This window comes from Tenrec ecaudatus, chromosome 5 (genome assembly GCF_050624435.1).
Source record: "Tenrec ecaudatus isolate mTenEca1 chromosome 5, mTenEca1.hap1, whole genome shotgun sequence".
NCBI lineage: Eukaryota > Metazoa > Chordata > Mammalia > Afrosoricida > Tenrecidae > Tenrec > Tenrec ecaudatus.
This window is the reverse complement of record NC_134534.1, coordinates 19,917,463-19,932,201: the sequence shown is the minus strand read 5'-3', so window position 1 is coordinate 19,932,201 and position 14,739 is coordinate 19,917,463. Positions and strand designations below refer to the sequence as shown.

The following is a 14,739-nucleotide window of genomic DNA, read 5'->3' as shown; positions in this document are numbered from 1 at the left end:
GTAATTGGAAAATATGGACTTGATGATAGAAATGAAGTTGGAGATCACATGATAGGAGGTGTTATTAGTTAACATGAAGTCATGCCAGAATAAGGTAAGAGCTAATCCAATATTAGTGTTGTCTTTGTAAAAGAGAGCAGGCACAAAGCGACACGGACGGGGAGATAACTACCTGAATTTGTGTCTCCAAAGCCAATGGACATGAAGGAACATATGGGGCTACTGGGATGTTAAAGAGAAAAGGAAAAATCGTTCCCTAGAGCAGACAAATAGAAGATAGTGCTGATATTTGTTTAATTCAAATTCCTGGACCCCAAATCCTTAGGACAGTAATAGATTTTTGTTCTGATAAGCCATCTAACTTTCCTTAGGATAACCCTTGTTGTTTTCAGGTGCCATTGAGTCAGTTCCAACCCATAGTGACCTTATGCATAATAGAAGGAAAAACGCCCTGCTCTGCACAGCACTCACAACTGTTCCTTGTCTTAAATCCTTTGTTGCAGCCTCTGCATCAGTCCGCGTCACTGAGAGCCTTCTTCTTTGTTGTTACCACTCCCCTTGACCAAGCATGATGTCCTTCTCCAGGGAATGGTCACTTCTGACAATATGTCCAAAGTATGTAAGACAAAGTCCCTTCATTCTTGCCTCTGAGAAGCACTCTGACCTAAATTCTTCCAAAAGAGATAATTTTGTCCTTTTAGCAGTTCGTGGTTCCTTCAATATTCTTCTCCAGCACAATTCATATGCATCAATTCTTCTGAAGTCTTCCTTATTCAATGTCCAACTTTCACATGCACATAAGGTGATTGAAAATACCATGGGTTGAGTCAGGTGCATCTCAGTCCTCAAAGTAACACTGCTGCTTTTCAACATTTTAAAGATGTCATGTGCAGCAGATTTGCCCACTGCAGTCCATCCTTTGATCTCATGCCAGCTGCTTCCATGAGCCTTCCTTGCGAGTCCAGCAAAATAAAATGCTCAGCAGCTTTAAATTTTTCTCTGTGATGATGTAGCTATTGGTCCAGTTGTGAGGATTTGCATCTCCTTTACTTTGACTTGTAATCCACACTGAAGGCTGCAACCCTTGATCTTCATCAACAAGTGCCCCAAGATCTATGGAAACCCTAGGAAACTCATCAATAAGGAAATGTGTGTGCTCAAGTGGAGGTAATAAAAATAAAAGCCCATGCTCTGCTTAATCCAAGGCATATCTGAAACAGTTATTATAATGGCTACTTCAAAAGTAAGAGGAGCGAAATCAAAACCAATCGCACAGCTATCAAGTCAATTCCAAACCACAGCAGTCCCTCATAGCAGAGAACTGCCCATAGGATTGTCTAGATTGCAGTCTTTACTGGAGTAAACCCCCAGATCTTCCCTTCCACAGAACCACTGAGTAGAATTTTTAGCAGTCAAGTGCTCAGCCAATGAGACATGGGGCCCCTCCATATGTAGGACTGAGAAGACTATTATTTTTGGACAGAGGGCCTTTCTTTACTGATAAAGAACACCATGTTATTTCTCCCACTTAATTATAAGACTATTAATTAAAGGATTTCTAACAACTCCCCCCCACCATCCCCTTAAAGCTGTTTTAATCATGGAAAAAGTACAGCTTCCTGTGATGTTTTGTTCCCCCAGCTTTTCCAAAATCCGAATGCCAGTTTTAAATAATGGCTTTTGTTGAGCATGGGGCACTGACCTACTTTTTTTCAAACTAGCTTTTAATTTTAAAGGAGTTTTTGCTTTGGGGGGAAAAGGGGGAGGTGAGGGAGCCTCCCTATGGAAGATTGGTCAAAAGGTACTCTCAGCTGGAACCCTGCTGCAGATTGTCACAGCAAGCTGCCCGCCTGGGGGAGTGCACACAAATCACTTTGTAAAATTGAAATCAGTGCATTTCAGTTAGCGCTATCCATTTAATTTTGCAATAGAAATGGCTATTTTTAAGTGAAAGGGAAAAGTCTAAATTACCCTAAGAATCCAATGAAAGATTGTCAAGAGAATCAAAGTAGATAATGTTAAACCACCTGGGCATCCTTTCCAAAGCTCGCTTTGATACCGTCCTCTGTTCTCATTCAAACAAGCCCCAAAGAGCAACTGAACGCAGACTTCAGCTGAAGGCAAGGGTGCAAGCTGTTTATTGCCTCTCTGCCACTAGGTTGGGTTGCAGGCATATAGGTCAGTCACATCATCATCCTGTATTCACCTTGCCAGGTCTCCCCAGGAGCCACTAGGGAGCAGCAGATGGCTAAGTCACTCACCCTTACCCGCTGCCTTCCTTAGACACTTACTTAAAATGAACCGACAAGCTCAAAGGAAAGGAAACATAATCACAGAAGTGATCATGCAAAATCTTGTAGTTTTCGGATTTAGAGAGTGCTACACACACACACACACACACACACACACACACACACACACACACACACACACACACCTGGATTCTACCAGCATGAGCAAGACAAGAATTTTTCATCTTATTTTGCATCATCAAGATGCATGCATGTCAGCACACACACAGAGATGGAGGGAAAGCAGGTACCAGGAGGCGAAGATCATCAAGGAACACCCATGCTACCAATAAGGAATGAAGTGACACAGAGGAGAATCTGCTTTGGATTTCCAACTTCTGGAATCACGAAAAAAATACATTTTTATTCTTTATGACCACCCACTTCTGTATTTCTGCGAGTGCAGCACTGACAAACCAAGGCAACGGACTTTGAAGATAGATGCTCGGGTTTGTAGCCTGACTTTACCCTTGTGCGTTGTGTCATCCTGGGCAAATTCTTAGATGTTTTTAACCCATTTCCTTATGTGTAAAAGGGAGCTGAGAATAGTGTCCGTCTCAAAGACTGTCGTGAGGATCAAATGGTAGAATAGCTATCAAGTAGAAAAATGATGGTGCTTAATGAAGACTATGATTACAGTGATAAACTATTTTAAGGTCTCAAAATAGATAAAGTTCAATTATATTTAGTAAGCACCAGGATTGGGCAGGCTGCTAAGTTTTTGAGGATGCAAGAATGACTAAATCATGGTCCTTGCCTTTCAGAATGTTACAGACGAGGCTAAGGAAGGAGTGTGGATCAATTGAGCTTTATAAATTCAATATAAAGTGGTATTTTAGAGAACAAGGGCAATTAGAGAATTTACGTCAGCCTGAGAGTGCAAAAGGAGGCTTCCTGAAGTAAAACCATTTTCCTAATTGCTGTCATTGGGTGCTATGCATCGAGACAATTCTGACTCCTGGTGACTGCATGTGACTATCCCACAGGATTTTCAAGGCTGTACACCCAATGCCTCAGAGCCCATTCCAGCTCATAGTGACCCTTAGGACAGAATGGAGCTGCTCCCTGGAGTTTCTGAGCCTGATGATTTTTACAGATGTGGATGGCTTTGAACCTAGAACACTGAGGTTAGGAGGCTTTTTCCAGCTGTCTTTTTTTTTCTTCAACATTTTATTGGGGGCTCTTACAGATATTATAAAAATCTGTAAATCACTTATATCAAGTGAACTTGTACAAATGCTGCCATCATGATTTTCAAAACATTAATCTTCTAATTGAGCCCTTTGATGTCAGGTCCTCTCTTTTTAAGTCATTTTATTAGGGGCTCACAAACTCGTATCACAATCCATACATACATCAATTGTGTAAAGCACATTTGTACATTCATTGCCCTCATCATTCTCAAAACATTTGCTCTGGCATCAAGTCCTCATTTTTCCCCTCCTTCCTTCTCCCCCCTCCCTCATGAACCCTTGATAATTTATAAATTACTATTTTGTCATATCATGCCCTGTCCCACGTCTCCCTTCACCAACTTTTCTGTTGTCTGTCCCCCAGGGAGGAAGCCACATGTAGATTCTTGAAATCGGTTCCCCCTTTCCAAACCACCCTCCCTATGTTCTACCAGAATCGCTACTCACACCACTGGTCCTGAGGGGATCATCCGCCCTGGATTCCATATGTTTCCAGTTCCTATCTGTACCAGTGTATATCCTCTGGTACAACCAGACTTTCAAGGTAGGATTGCTATCATGATAGTGGGTGAGGGGGAACCAGTTAGGAACTAGAGGAAAGGTGTATTTTTCATCGTTGCTACATTGCACCCTGACTGTCTCATCTCCTCCCTAGACCCTTTTGTAAAGGGATGTCCAGTGGCCTACAAATGGGCTTTGGGCCTCCATTGCACACTCCCCCACCGTATTCACTCTGGTAAAATTTTTTGTTCTGATGATGCCTGATACCTGATCCCTTCAACACCTCGTGATTACATGGGCTGATGTGCTTCTTCCATGTGGGCTTTGTTGCTTCTGAGCTAGATGGCCGCTTGTTTACCTTTAAGCCTTTAAAACCCCAGATGCAATATCTTTTGATAGCTGGGCAACATCCGTTTTCTTCGACACATTTGCTTATGCACCCATTTGTCTTCAGTAGTTGTGTCAGGAAGATGAGCATCATAGAATGCCAATTTAATAGAAAAAAAAAGTATTCCTGCATTAAGGAAGTACTTGAGTGGAGGCCCAATGTCCTTCTGCTACATTAATACTTACTATAAATATATTCACATAGATCTATTTCCCCATCCTCATATATAAATATATTTTCATATGTACATGTCTTTATCTAGACCTCTATAAATGCCCTTTTCCTTCCAGCTCTTTCCTTTATTTCCTTTGACTTTCCTCTTGTCCCACTGTCATGTTCAGTCACCATCATGGTTTCAGTAATTCCTCTTGGTTACATTACCCTTGATCATGCCCTACCAGGTCTCCTACACCCTCCTCACCACCAATTTGGGTCACTTGTCGTTCCCTTGACCCTGGGTTTGTTAACACCACTTCCTTTTCCCCTACCTCCCCCTATTCCATATCCCCCTGGAACTGTCAGTCCTGTTGTTTTCTCTGCCAGATAGTTCATCCAGCCTATGTTATTTAGACAGACCTGTGGAGATAATAACATGCACAAAACCAAGACAGAGAAAAATCAAGCAACAATATACAGCAAAACAACAACAACAATAAAACAAAACACCACAAGAAAGAAAATCTTGTAGTTAGTTCAAGGGCTGTTTGTTGGCTTTTATGAGTGTTTTCTAGTCCATTCTGTTGGGGCACCATGCCCTTGCCCCAAAGTCCACCTTCACCATTCCCTCAGGACTTCACCGCTCTCTTCCCTTGTTGTTCTGTTGCACCTCCGTAATGCTTTTGCCTCAGTGTGGCAGGATCAGATCTGGTGCAATTCCCACACTGTGTCTCTGGTATTGTCCCCTATAGGGCTATGGGTCAGTGAGGGGCATCATGTCTCATAGTGAGCCCGGCCATATGGTCCTCTCCTCTCTATTTTCCAGGGAGTCGAAGAGCGCTGGCTCTCTCTGGGAGACTTTTAGGAATGCTTCTTCAAACTGCTTACAGATAATTTCACTATGGAATTAACCTACCACTTTATCGTCCTGTGGCTTCCCTATCAGGGGAGTGCCCCCAGAAGACTGGTGGGATTCCTGCTTTCGTGTTGTGGAGATTGGGCAGAGGTTCCGGCAGCAGCTTGGAACGTTGCGGGTGTTCGCTGCCAACCTCTCAGCAGCCAAGTGCTTACTCACGTGTGCTACCCCGCGGGGCTCCTTACCTTTCCAAACATCAAGACTCACTGCCATGGAGCTGATTTCAACTCATTAGGACCGAATAGGACAGCACAGAACTGCCCCTGTGTGTTTGGGAGACTGTAACTCTTTACCAGAGTAGAAAGCCTCATCTCCCTCCTGCAGAGTGGCTAATGGTTTAGAACTGTTGACCTTGTGGTTAGCAGAACACAAATAAATACACCATAAATACATAAATACACCACCAGGACTCTTTACCTTTGCCTTACCCTATTTTATCCATTCCACAGGTGAGTGACACATGGCTCAGAACTGAAGGCTTTCTTGAGTTTCTCAGCTAGTGAATAGCAAAACCAGGTCCCCATTATACTAAAATACTCTAGTGATACATTCTCTATGAATTAAGTCATTGAAATCATAAACTGTATTGACCATTTCTTTTCTTTCCCCCCAACTTTCTTATTTAAACAGGAACAATAACTACAGTTTTTTTCTTTGTATTTCCTTTATGTCCTGAAAAATTTGGCAAAGTTCCAAGTGTTTGAGAACCCACAATTCATTCAGAGTGATGGATGGAAGGGATAGTGGTATCTGATTAAATATCTGGAGTAGAAGAGACTTCCATGGTTCTGGATTCTTGTTCTACCAGCTCTCATGTTCTATGGCAATAGGCTAGCAACTTAAGCTCTTTGAGTCTCCATTTTTTCCCTTCATAAAATGGAGTGATGTGGTTTCCACCTTGTGGAACTGCTGTGATGAATGCATGTCTAATCCTTAGCCTGGCACACATTATAAGTGCCCAAGAAACATCATCTATTGACTTTAGTTAGAAGGAATCTGGAGACTACCCACTGGGCACACAAATATCTTCTAATTCTTTATCTTTTAAATAGATTTGCTGTGATATAGTTCATAAACCATTTAAAGTATATAATTCAAAGATTTGTAGTCTTTTTAGCATATACATCACACCAAAACCAGACTCACTGTCATCTAGTGGATGCTAACTCATTGCGACCCTATAGGACAGGTAGAACTGGCCCAGGGAGTTCCTGAGACTAATTATTTACAGGAGCAGGAAGCCCTGTTTTCCTCCTGTAGAGTGGCTGAAGGGTTTTAAATATTTGCTTTGCCGTTCAAGGCCCAACTTGTATGTACTACACCACCAGGGCCCCTGGTATAAGCACCAAGCTCACACTCATGGTCATTGAGTCATTTGAAACTCCTAGTAACCATGTAGGACAGGATAGAACTACTCCTGTGAGTTCCCAAGACTGTTTATGGGAGTAGAAAGCTTCATCTTTCTCCCTGGAGCAGTTGTTGATTTTGAACTGTGAATCCTTGCAGACCACAGACCAACGTGTATCCACTACACCACCCATCACTTCAAAAAGGAGTCCTGTACTCTTTGGCTATCAGTCTCCAATTCCTTCAGCCAACTCCCTATCAAACCTTAGGTAACTATGGGTTGGTTTTTTTTCATACCTCAACTAGATTGATTTAAGATTCTATACCTTACACTACTGCTGCTTCATTAACATGATAAACCCATTTCCACATAGGATTATAACCATAGGCTCAGGATTTACAATACATATTTATTGGAGACCTATATGATCTCTAACATATCCTCAGTATGAAAATGAAAATGGTGAGTCATAGTTTATTGTTTTTATTTATAGATTAAGTAGATGAACACTCCAATTTTCCTTCCTCAAATTTTTTAATCCCAAGAACATCATTTTTTCTCTTTGGAATTCTTTGTATCCTCTTTATTCTTTGCCTTTAGATGTTGTTATTGTTGTTGTCAGGGGTCATCAGTCATCTTCAACCCATAGCAACTTTATGGAAACAGAACAAAACCCTCCATGGGCCTGCACCATCCTCAAAATTACTTGTTCTATGTTTGAGCCCATGATTGTAGCCACTGTGTCAATCCATCTCCTTGAGGTCCGGCCTCTTTTTCATGGCCCCTCTACTTGACCAACCATGATGTCCCTTTCCAGGGACTGGTCTTTCCTGGCTTTAGATAGGACTCCTTTATATCCTGAGATTGTACAGATGATAATGTGCACATCAGATCATAATATTGTGTGTGTAGAGTGTACTATTTTCAAAGCACATTTACGAGCTTGGCTTGTTGATCCTGAAACAAGTGTGAGAGGTTGGAAGGGCAGATTCCCTCCTTAAGGAGGAGAACACTGAAGCAAAAAGTGGAACAAGCGAGCACAGCCACCTTTGGCAAGCACTGACTATGTTTCAGGTCTTTTATTTGCACTATCTCACTTCATAAACCCTCTTCTAAAACCCTCTGTTGTGGGTCTTCTAAAACCCTCTGTTGTGGGTCTCCAGTTTATAGGAGAGAAAACGCAGATGCAGAAGGAGCGCTGAAGTAGCTAAGTCTCTCCTGCTACTGAGTGGTAGATCTGGGACATAAATCCAGGGCGGTTTTACTTCAAAGCTATTAACTTCAATCGCTGAAGTATTGCAACCTTTCTCCATCCATCTGCCATTGGCATGTCATTAAAATCAAAGACTCCGGATTCAGTGTGTGGGTCCCTCTCATTAAATCTTCCATACATTTGTTCATCCTTATGTGAGGTGGGGGACCTAGAAACACCTATGACTATATGACACTGTGAATCTAGCACTGTTTTGAAGCTGTTTCCCCGCTCTGTTCACTCACTGCCATTGAGTCAATTCCGACTCACAGCAACTGCACTGAACAGAGTAGAATTACCATGCAAGACTGTAAATCTTCACAGAAGTAAAAAGCCTCATCTTTCTTCCTAGGAGTGACTGGGGGTTTCAATCTGCTGACCTTCGGGTTAGCATCCTAACTCATAACCTACTCTGCAACAAAGGCTCACTGGTGTTTTCAGGTACGGCGAAATCAGCTCAAGCATTTCTAGTCTTCTGTTGATAGCCGCCATGTCTGCACCAACATTTTTAGTTTCCAAGCATCTTGCTGTTCCAGGCTGTCAAGTCAGTTCTGATGCACAGCAACACAATGTAGAACAGAATAAAACACTGGCTGGTCCTCACGAGCCTCACGATTGCTGTTACATTTCAGCCCATTGCTATAGCTACTGGGCCAATCCATCTTGCTGAAGGTCTTCCTCTTTTGTATTGATCCTCTACTTTAACAAGTACGATGTCCTTCTCCAAGGACTGGTTCCTTCTAATAAAACGTCAACATGTTTGTAAGACAAAGTCTCGCTCTCCTCCTTTCTAAGGAATAATCTGGCTGTACTTCTTTCCACATTGATTTGTAGGTTCTGCTGGAAGTCAATAATAATTTTGATGTTCTTCCACAACACTATAATTCAAGTGCATCGATTCTTCTCATCGGTCTTCTTTATTCAATGTCCAGCTTTCACATACATATCAAGGCAATTGAAAATATCATAGCTTGTGTCATATGCACTTTAGTCCTCAAGGATAACTTTGATTTTTAGACACTTTCAAAAGACCTTTTAACACCTCATTGTCCCAGTGCAAAAATCCTTTAATTTCTTAACTGCTACTTCTGTGAGTGCTGATAATCAATTCAACTAAAATGAAACCCACCTTGCTGTTTATCATAGCACTCATTGATACAGTTGTGATGTTTTTCTACATAAAATATGTAATTAATATTTAAGGCCATATTATTTGATCCTAATCATAAAGTGCATAAGGTCCTCTTCATTTTCAGGCACCATCTGCAAATAGCTGGTTGTTAATTCCTCCAATCCTGATGCCGTGTTCTTCTTCACATACGCTGACTTCTCAGATTGTTTTCTAAGCCCACAAATTAAGGGAGCTTGCTATTCATAAGGTTTTCACTGGCTAGCTTTTAAAAAGTGAAGCCCCTCTTCCTTCATCCTAGACTGTCATAGTCAGCAAGCTCCTCTAAAACCTACTCACTTTGGGTGACCCTGCTGGCCTTTGAAATGCCGGTGGCATAGCTTCCAGTATCACAGCAACACCCAATCCACTCCCACACCACAAACAGAGTGACAACTGCTGGTACCAGCATTTCAAATACTCACTGCCACCACAAGGTGCAGAAGGGACCAGGTATCAGACATCAAAGAACAAAATCATATCAGTGGGTGCCCACCTTCCTGAAATGATCACTGAAGACAAATGGGTGCATAAGCAAATGTGGTGAAGAAAGCTGATGGTGCCTGGCTATCAAAAGGTATAGCATCTGGGGTAAAAAGGCTTGAAGATAAACAAGTAGCCATCTAGCTCAGAAGCAACAAAGCCCACATGAAAGAAGCACACCAGCCTGTGTTACCACAAAGTGTCAAATGAATCAGTTATCAGGCATCAAAGAATAAAAAAGCATGTCATTGTAAATGAGGGGGAGTGCAGAGTGGAGACCCAAAGCCCATCTGTAAGCAACTGGACACCCCCTTACTGAAGGATTGTGGGGAGGAGATGACCCAGTCAGGGTGCAGTGTAGCATTTCATCGTTGGATGAAACATACAACTTTCCTCTAGTTCTTAAATGCTACCTTCTCCCACTATCATGATCCAAATTCTATCTTACAAATCTGGCTAGACCAGAGGATGCACATTGGTACAAGTAGGAACTGGAAACACAGGGAATCCAGGACAGATGACCCTTTCAGGGCCAGTGGTGAGAATGGCAATACTGGGAGGGTGGAGGGAAGGTAGAGTAGAAAGGGGGAACCGATTATAAGGATCTACATATAACCTCCTCCCTGGGGGATGGACAACAGAAAAGTGGGTGAAGGGAGATGTTGGACAGTGTAAGATATGACAAAATAATAATAATTTATGAATTAGGAAGGTTTCATGAGGGAGGAGGTGGTGAGGAGGGAGGGAGGGATGCGTATCTGATATAAGGACTCAAGTAGAAAGCAAATGTTTTGAGAATGATGATGGCAACAAATGTATAAATGTGCTCCACACAATGGATGGATGGATGAATTGTGATAAGAATTGTACAAGCCCCTAATAAAATGATTTTTTTAAAAACCTCACTGCCATTGAGTCAGTTCCAACACATGGAAACCCTCTAGGACAGAATAGAAACTGCCCCTGTGGGTTTCAGAGGCTATACATTTTTATGGGAATGGAAAGCCTCATCTCACAGACTGGGGGTGCATTCAACAGTCGACCTTATGATCAGAAACCACCATGACACGGGGGCTCTTTGTTCCAAGAATGGTCAGGGAATAATAATTATATCTACACAGAGGAGGAGTCTTCAAAGGCATTGTGGGAAATTGGACATTTTTTCCTGAGCTTTTCGAATGTCTATGTATATCTGTTGCTGTTGTTTGTTGTTGTGGAACTGGAACACACTTATGGTGTCACACTTCCATGTACAAAACAACGAAGGGGGCCCAACACACTATGCCCTTTTCACAATCATCGGAAGGCTCAAGCCAATTGTTGCAACACTGTGCATTTAGACAGAACAGTTCCAATCTACGAGGACTCATCTTCCAGAACTTAAGTGGACAGCGTTCTGATGAACAAGGTTTTATTGCCCAAGTTCTGGAAGTGGATTACTATGATTACTTCCTAGTCTGGCTTAATCTAGAAACTCTACTGACACCTGTCCACCTGCAGGTATTGGAAATATAGGTGAGGTAGCTTCTGGTATCATAGCAAATGTAAGTCATCATGGTATGACAGGTTGGCAGATAAGTGGTGGGTATATAGTTATGTTTCTATTTATGGATTCATGTACGTGATGACTCCAGCACACTGCAGATTCCCTAGCAAGAATAAATTTGTCCAGTTAACAGGCATGTCAATTTCATCATCAAGGATCTGCCTTTAAACATAAAGTTGAAGGGGAGAGAAGTGAGAGAGAGGATGCTGGAAAGTTCTTCTCTGTGCCCTGGTTACAGCCCCTGTGAGTTGCTGGGACGCACACTAGCAGTTTCTTTTGGAGGCAAGCATGGAGCCCAGGGGATGTGGAATTATCCCACCATGCCCACTGCATGCTGGGAATCGTGTGCTGCTGAGCCTAGTAAGCTACCGTACTCATTCCCGCCCTCGTTTCCTGTTTCCAAAGGAGACGGTGGTGAAAAAGGAGACCTTGGAGAGGAGGGGAAGCATGGCAAGGTGGGACGTGTGGGACCGAAAGGTGGGTAAAACGAGAAGACATTCATACTGGTAGGTCCGCATTGCTTGTCTCTCTCTCCTAACGTTTGCACAGGAAAATGATCCGCTTTCCTGAAGCCCTCTTCCCTGGAGACGCAGGAAAGCTGCTGCAGCCGTGAATGAACTCACCACCTGGGTGCTCCTATGAGACCCCTTGTCAGCAGATGTTCCCTCATTTCTCAGGCTGCATCCAGGATGCTCCAGGAACCCAGGGAACAGCAGCCTCTGGGCACGTGCCAACAGTCCTGCGAGTTTCAGAAACACAGCTGTGTTTATAACCTCCCTTCCGAAGCCACTGCTTAGCAGCCTCGTGGTGGCTGGCCCAGACCTGAAGAAGGAAGTTGATTCATTGGTTTCCTCACCTTTCTACCAGGGGCTTTTATTTCTGCACATCCCTCTCCTCCAACAGAGGAGTAACCTGGAGGGGTCAACGACAGGTTACAGGGGGAGGCCGAACAAAGGAGAAGAGAACAGAAACCAAGGCTCTTTGGGAGAGATTTACTCAATGCCAAGTTTACTTCCTTAGCCCCCTCCCAGGGGGACAGCCCCCTGAAAGGGAGCGGAAGGGAGACATCGGTCAGTGGAAGACATAAAAAAATAATAACAATTTATAAATTGTCAAGGGTTCATGAGGGAGAGAGAGCAAGGGAGAGAGGGAAAAAATGAGGAGCTGATACCAAGGGCTCAAATAGAAAGAAAATGATGATGGCAACTTATGTACAAGTGTGCTGGACACCATGGATGGATGTGTAGATTGTGATAAGAGCTGCAGGAGCCCCCAATAAAATGAAGAAAAATAAATTAAAAGCACACACGCAAATATCCCTGACCAACTGCTACCAAGTGGTTACACTGGACCACGATTAGAAACTCTTGAGCCATTCGGAAGGGGGAAAAAGACTCACAGACTCTTGAGACCAAAGTTTGAAAGATGCTGATTTAAGCTTTTTTACTGTTTACACAAATGGACCAATAGCCGAATCATTATTACTAAAGTCTGGCTTTATGACAGGTGAATATTTTCTAGATCATCATTGAAAACAGACACCAATAATGACAATGTTGCAGAGGCTCAGTGCCCCCCCCCCCAGTCACAGCGTTTGGGAGAAGAATGGGGCTGCCAGTGTCCCTTTGATATAATATAGGTTTCATGACTGCAGATCTGCCTCTCCTACTTAAAAGTGGGTAACACTGACAAACTTGATTCAAAAATAGAAGGGCAAATGGAATCCCAAGGTGAGCCAAAATAAATAGGAGGCTGAGGAGATCTAGACTGGAGCACCCAGACTCCTTTCACACAACCCCTTCCCTGGACCTCTAGAATAAATATCCGCTGCTGCTGTCATTCTCAAAATGCAACTTACACCCATAGCACTCTGGTGTCATCATTGTCCATGGCTGTCATGCTCACCCACATTTTAGTACATAATCACTCCATTCCGGTAGACCAAATAGCTCAGGGTACAATATTATATGTCACAGGTAGCAGACCACACATCTCCCTCAAGAGAGGCATCATAGAGGAGGTTAAGTCAAAAAGTATTGCAACTAGACCTCCAGGTTATAATCACATCGTTTATTTTCAAGCACAATGTGGTAAGCATGCCTTTGCGAGCTGTTTACAGTGAATGACTACAAACAAGTTGTCCCAGTAATGCATCTGCTTTGCTGCATAGGGTGCCTTAAAAAAATGCCCCATACAAGCTGTGAGTCTTGGAGGAATCTGCCAGAGAGGTCAGCTCAGAAGGTTATGGGGAACATTTTTTTTATATTCTAGAGGTGTAATTTTGATAGATTTTTGAATAGGTATAATTCCAAACATGGAACAATCAGAGGGGCTTGTTAGGAGGGAGTTTAAGAAACTTGAAAACTACATTCCTGAGAAAAAGGTCAGGAAAGTTATGCTAATGAATTGTTTTCCATCACAAAATGCATCGCCTTATTCTTTCAGGGCAATAATGAGGATTGTCTTGTGCAAATTTTCTTTTTTTTTTTTTTTACCCCATTCACTCTTTTGCCTGATGTTGCCCCTTCATCTTCTTGTTCCCCAAACTTGAAGAAGACTTCAAAGGAATATGGCTGAACTCCCCTGAGGAGGCCCAAACTGCTGCTTTGATGTGATGTAAATGGAAAGGTGCAGACTTCCTCAGGGAAGATTAGAGAGACACGGAAGCACTTATTCGAAGAGGAGCATAGCCCTTCATGGAAGATCTATCAAAATCAGTATTTTGGCGCTCTGATATTTGGGCTCATGAAAGATTTGTATAATTTTGACTTACCCTCGTGTTAACTACAACTTTAAGAAGAAGTGAGTTAAGATGAAGCAAAGTAGGTTGAGATAGTTTTTTGTGCCAACCTGGTCAATAAACACATGGGGGTGGGGGGAGGTAATGAAGGGCGGAGAGATAAATGGCTCGGTGAGCCTCGCCTTTCTAGTTTTTGGGTCTCTTGCTTTTTGATGGTCGGATCATGGTGCAGCTGCCTTAGCCAGTTCCCTGCTTCAGATGGCAAGGCTCTCTTTCTGCAAGACATCCCTGAGGAGAAGACACATGGACCTATCCCGATGCAGCCCTGGGTGCTGGAGCAGCCGTGTGGAGACCCCTGGCAGCACTGAGATTCTTACACATTCACTGGTTTGGCTTTCTTCCTGCAGTCAGCATCATAGTGTGTGTTTTTTTAGGTGGAGGAGGACTTTGTGGATTGGTGTATTATTCTGGGTACTTTAGAGAAACAAATCCACAGAAACATATATATAAGAGAGAGTTTTATATAAAGAGTAAGTGTACATCAAGAAAACATCCCAACCCAGTGCTGCCCAAGCCCACAAGTCCAACAGTAACCCATATGTCCAACACCCTGATCCAACCATCACAAAGCAAGAGACCCCAAAACTAGAAAGGCGAGGCTCACCGAGCCATTTATCCCTCTGCCCTTCAATTAATCCCACACGTTTATCGGCCAGATTGGCACAATAAACTTTAACTGAGTTGGTGTTGGACAAAT

At 42.9% G+C, this 14,739-nt stretch overlaps 1 protein-coding gene across 1 annotated transcript in view; it reads left to right on the top strand.

The window, feature by feature from the left end:
* The window catches only part of COLEC10 (collectin subfamily member 10), a 49,455-nt gene that overhangs the window by 22,439 nt on the left and 12,277 nt on the right, over positions 1–14,739 (top strand). The window contains exon 2 of the mRNA XM_075550582.1: positions 11,648–11,719. Coding sequence (XP_075406697.1) covers positions 11,648–11,719 — 72 coding nt within the window. The remainder of the gene's footprint in view (positions 1–11,647; positions 11,720–14,739) is intronic.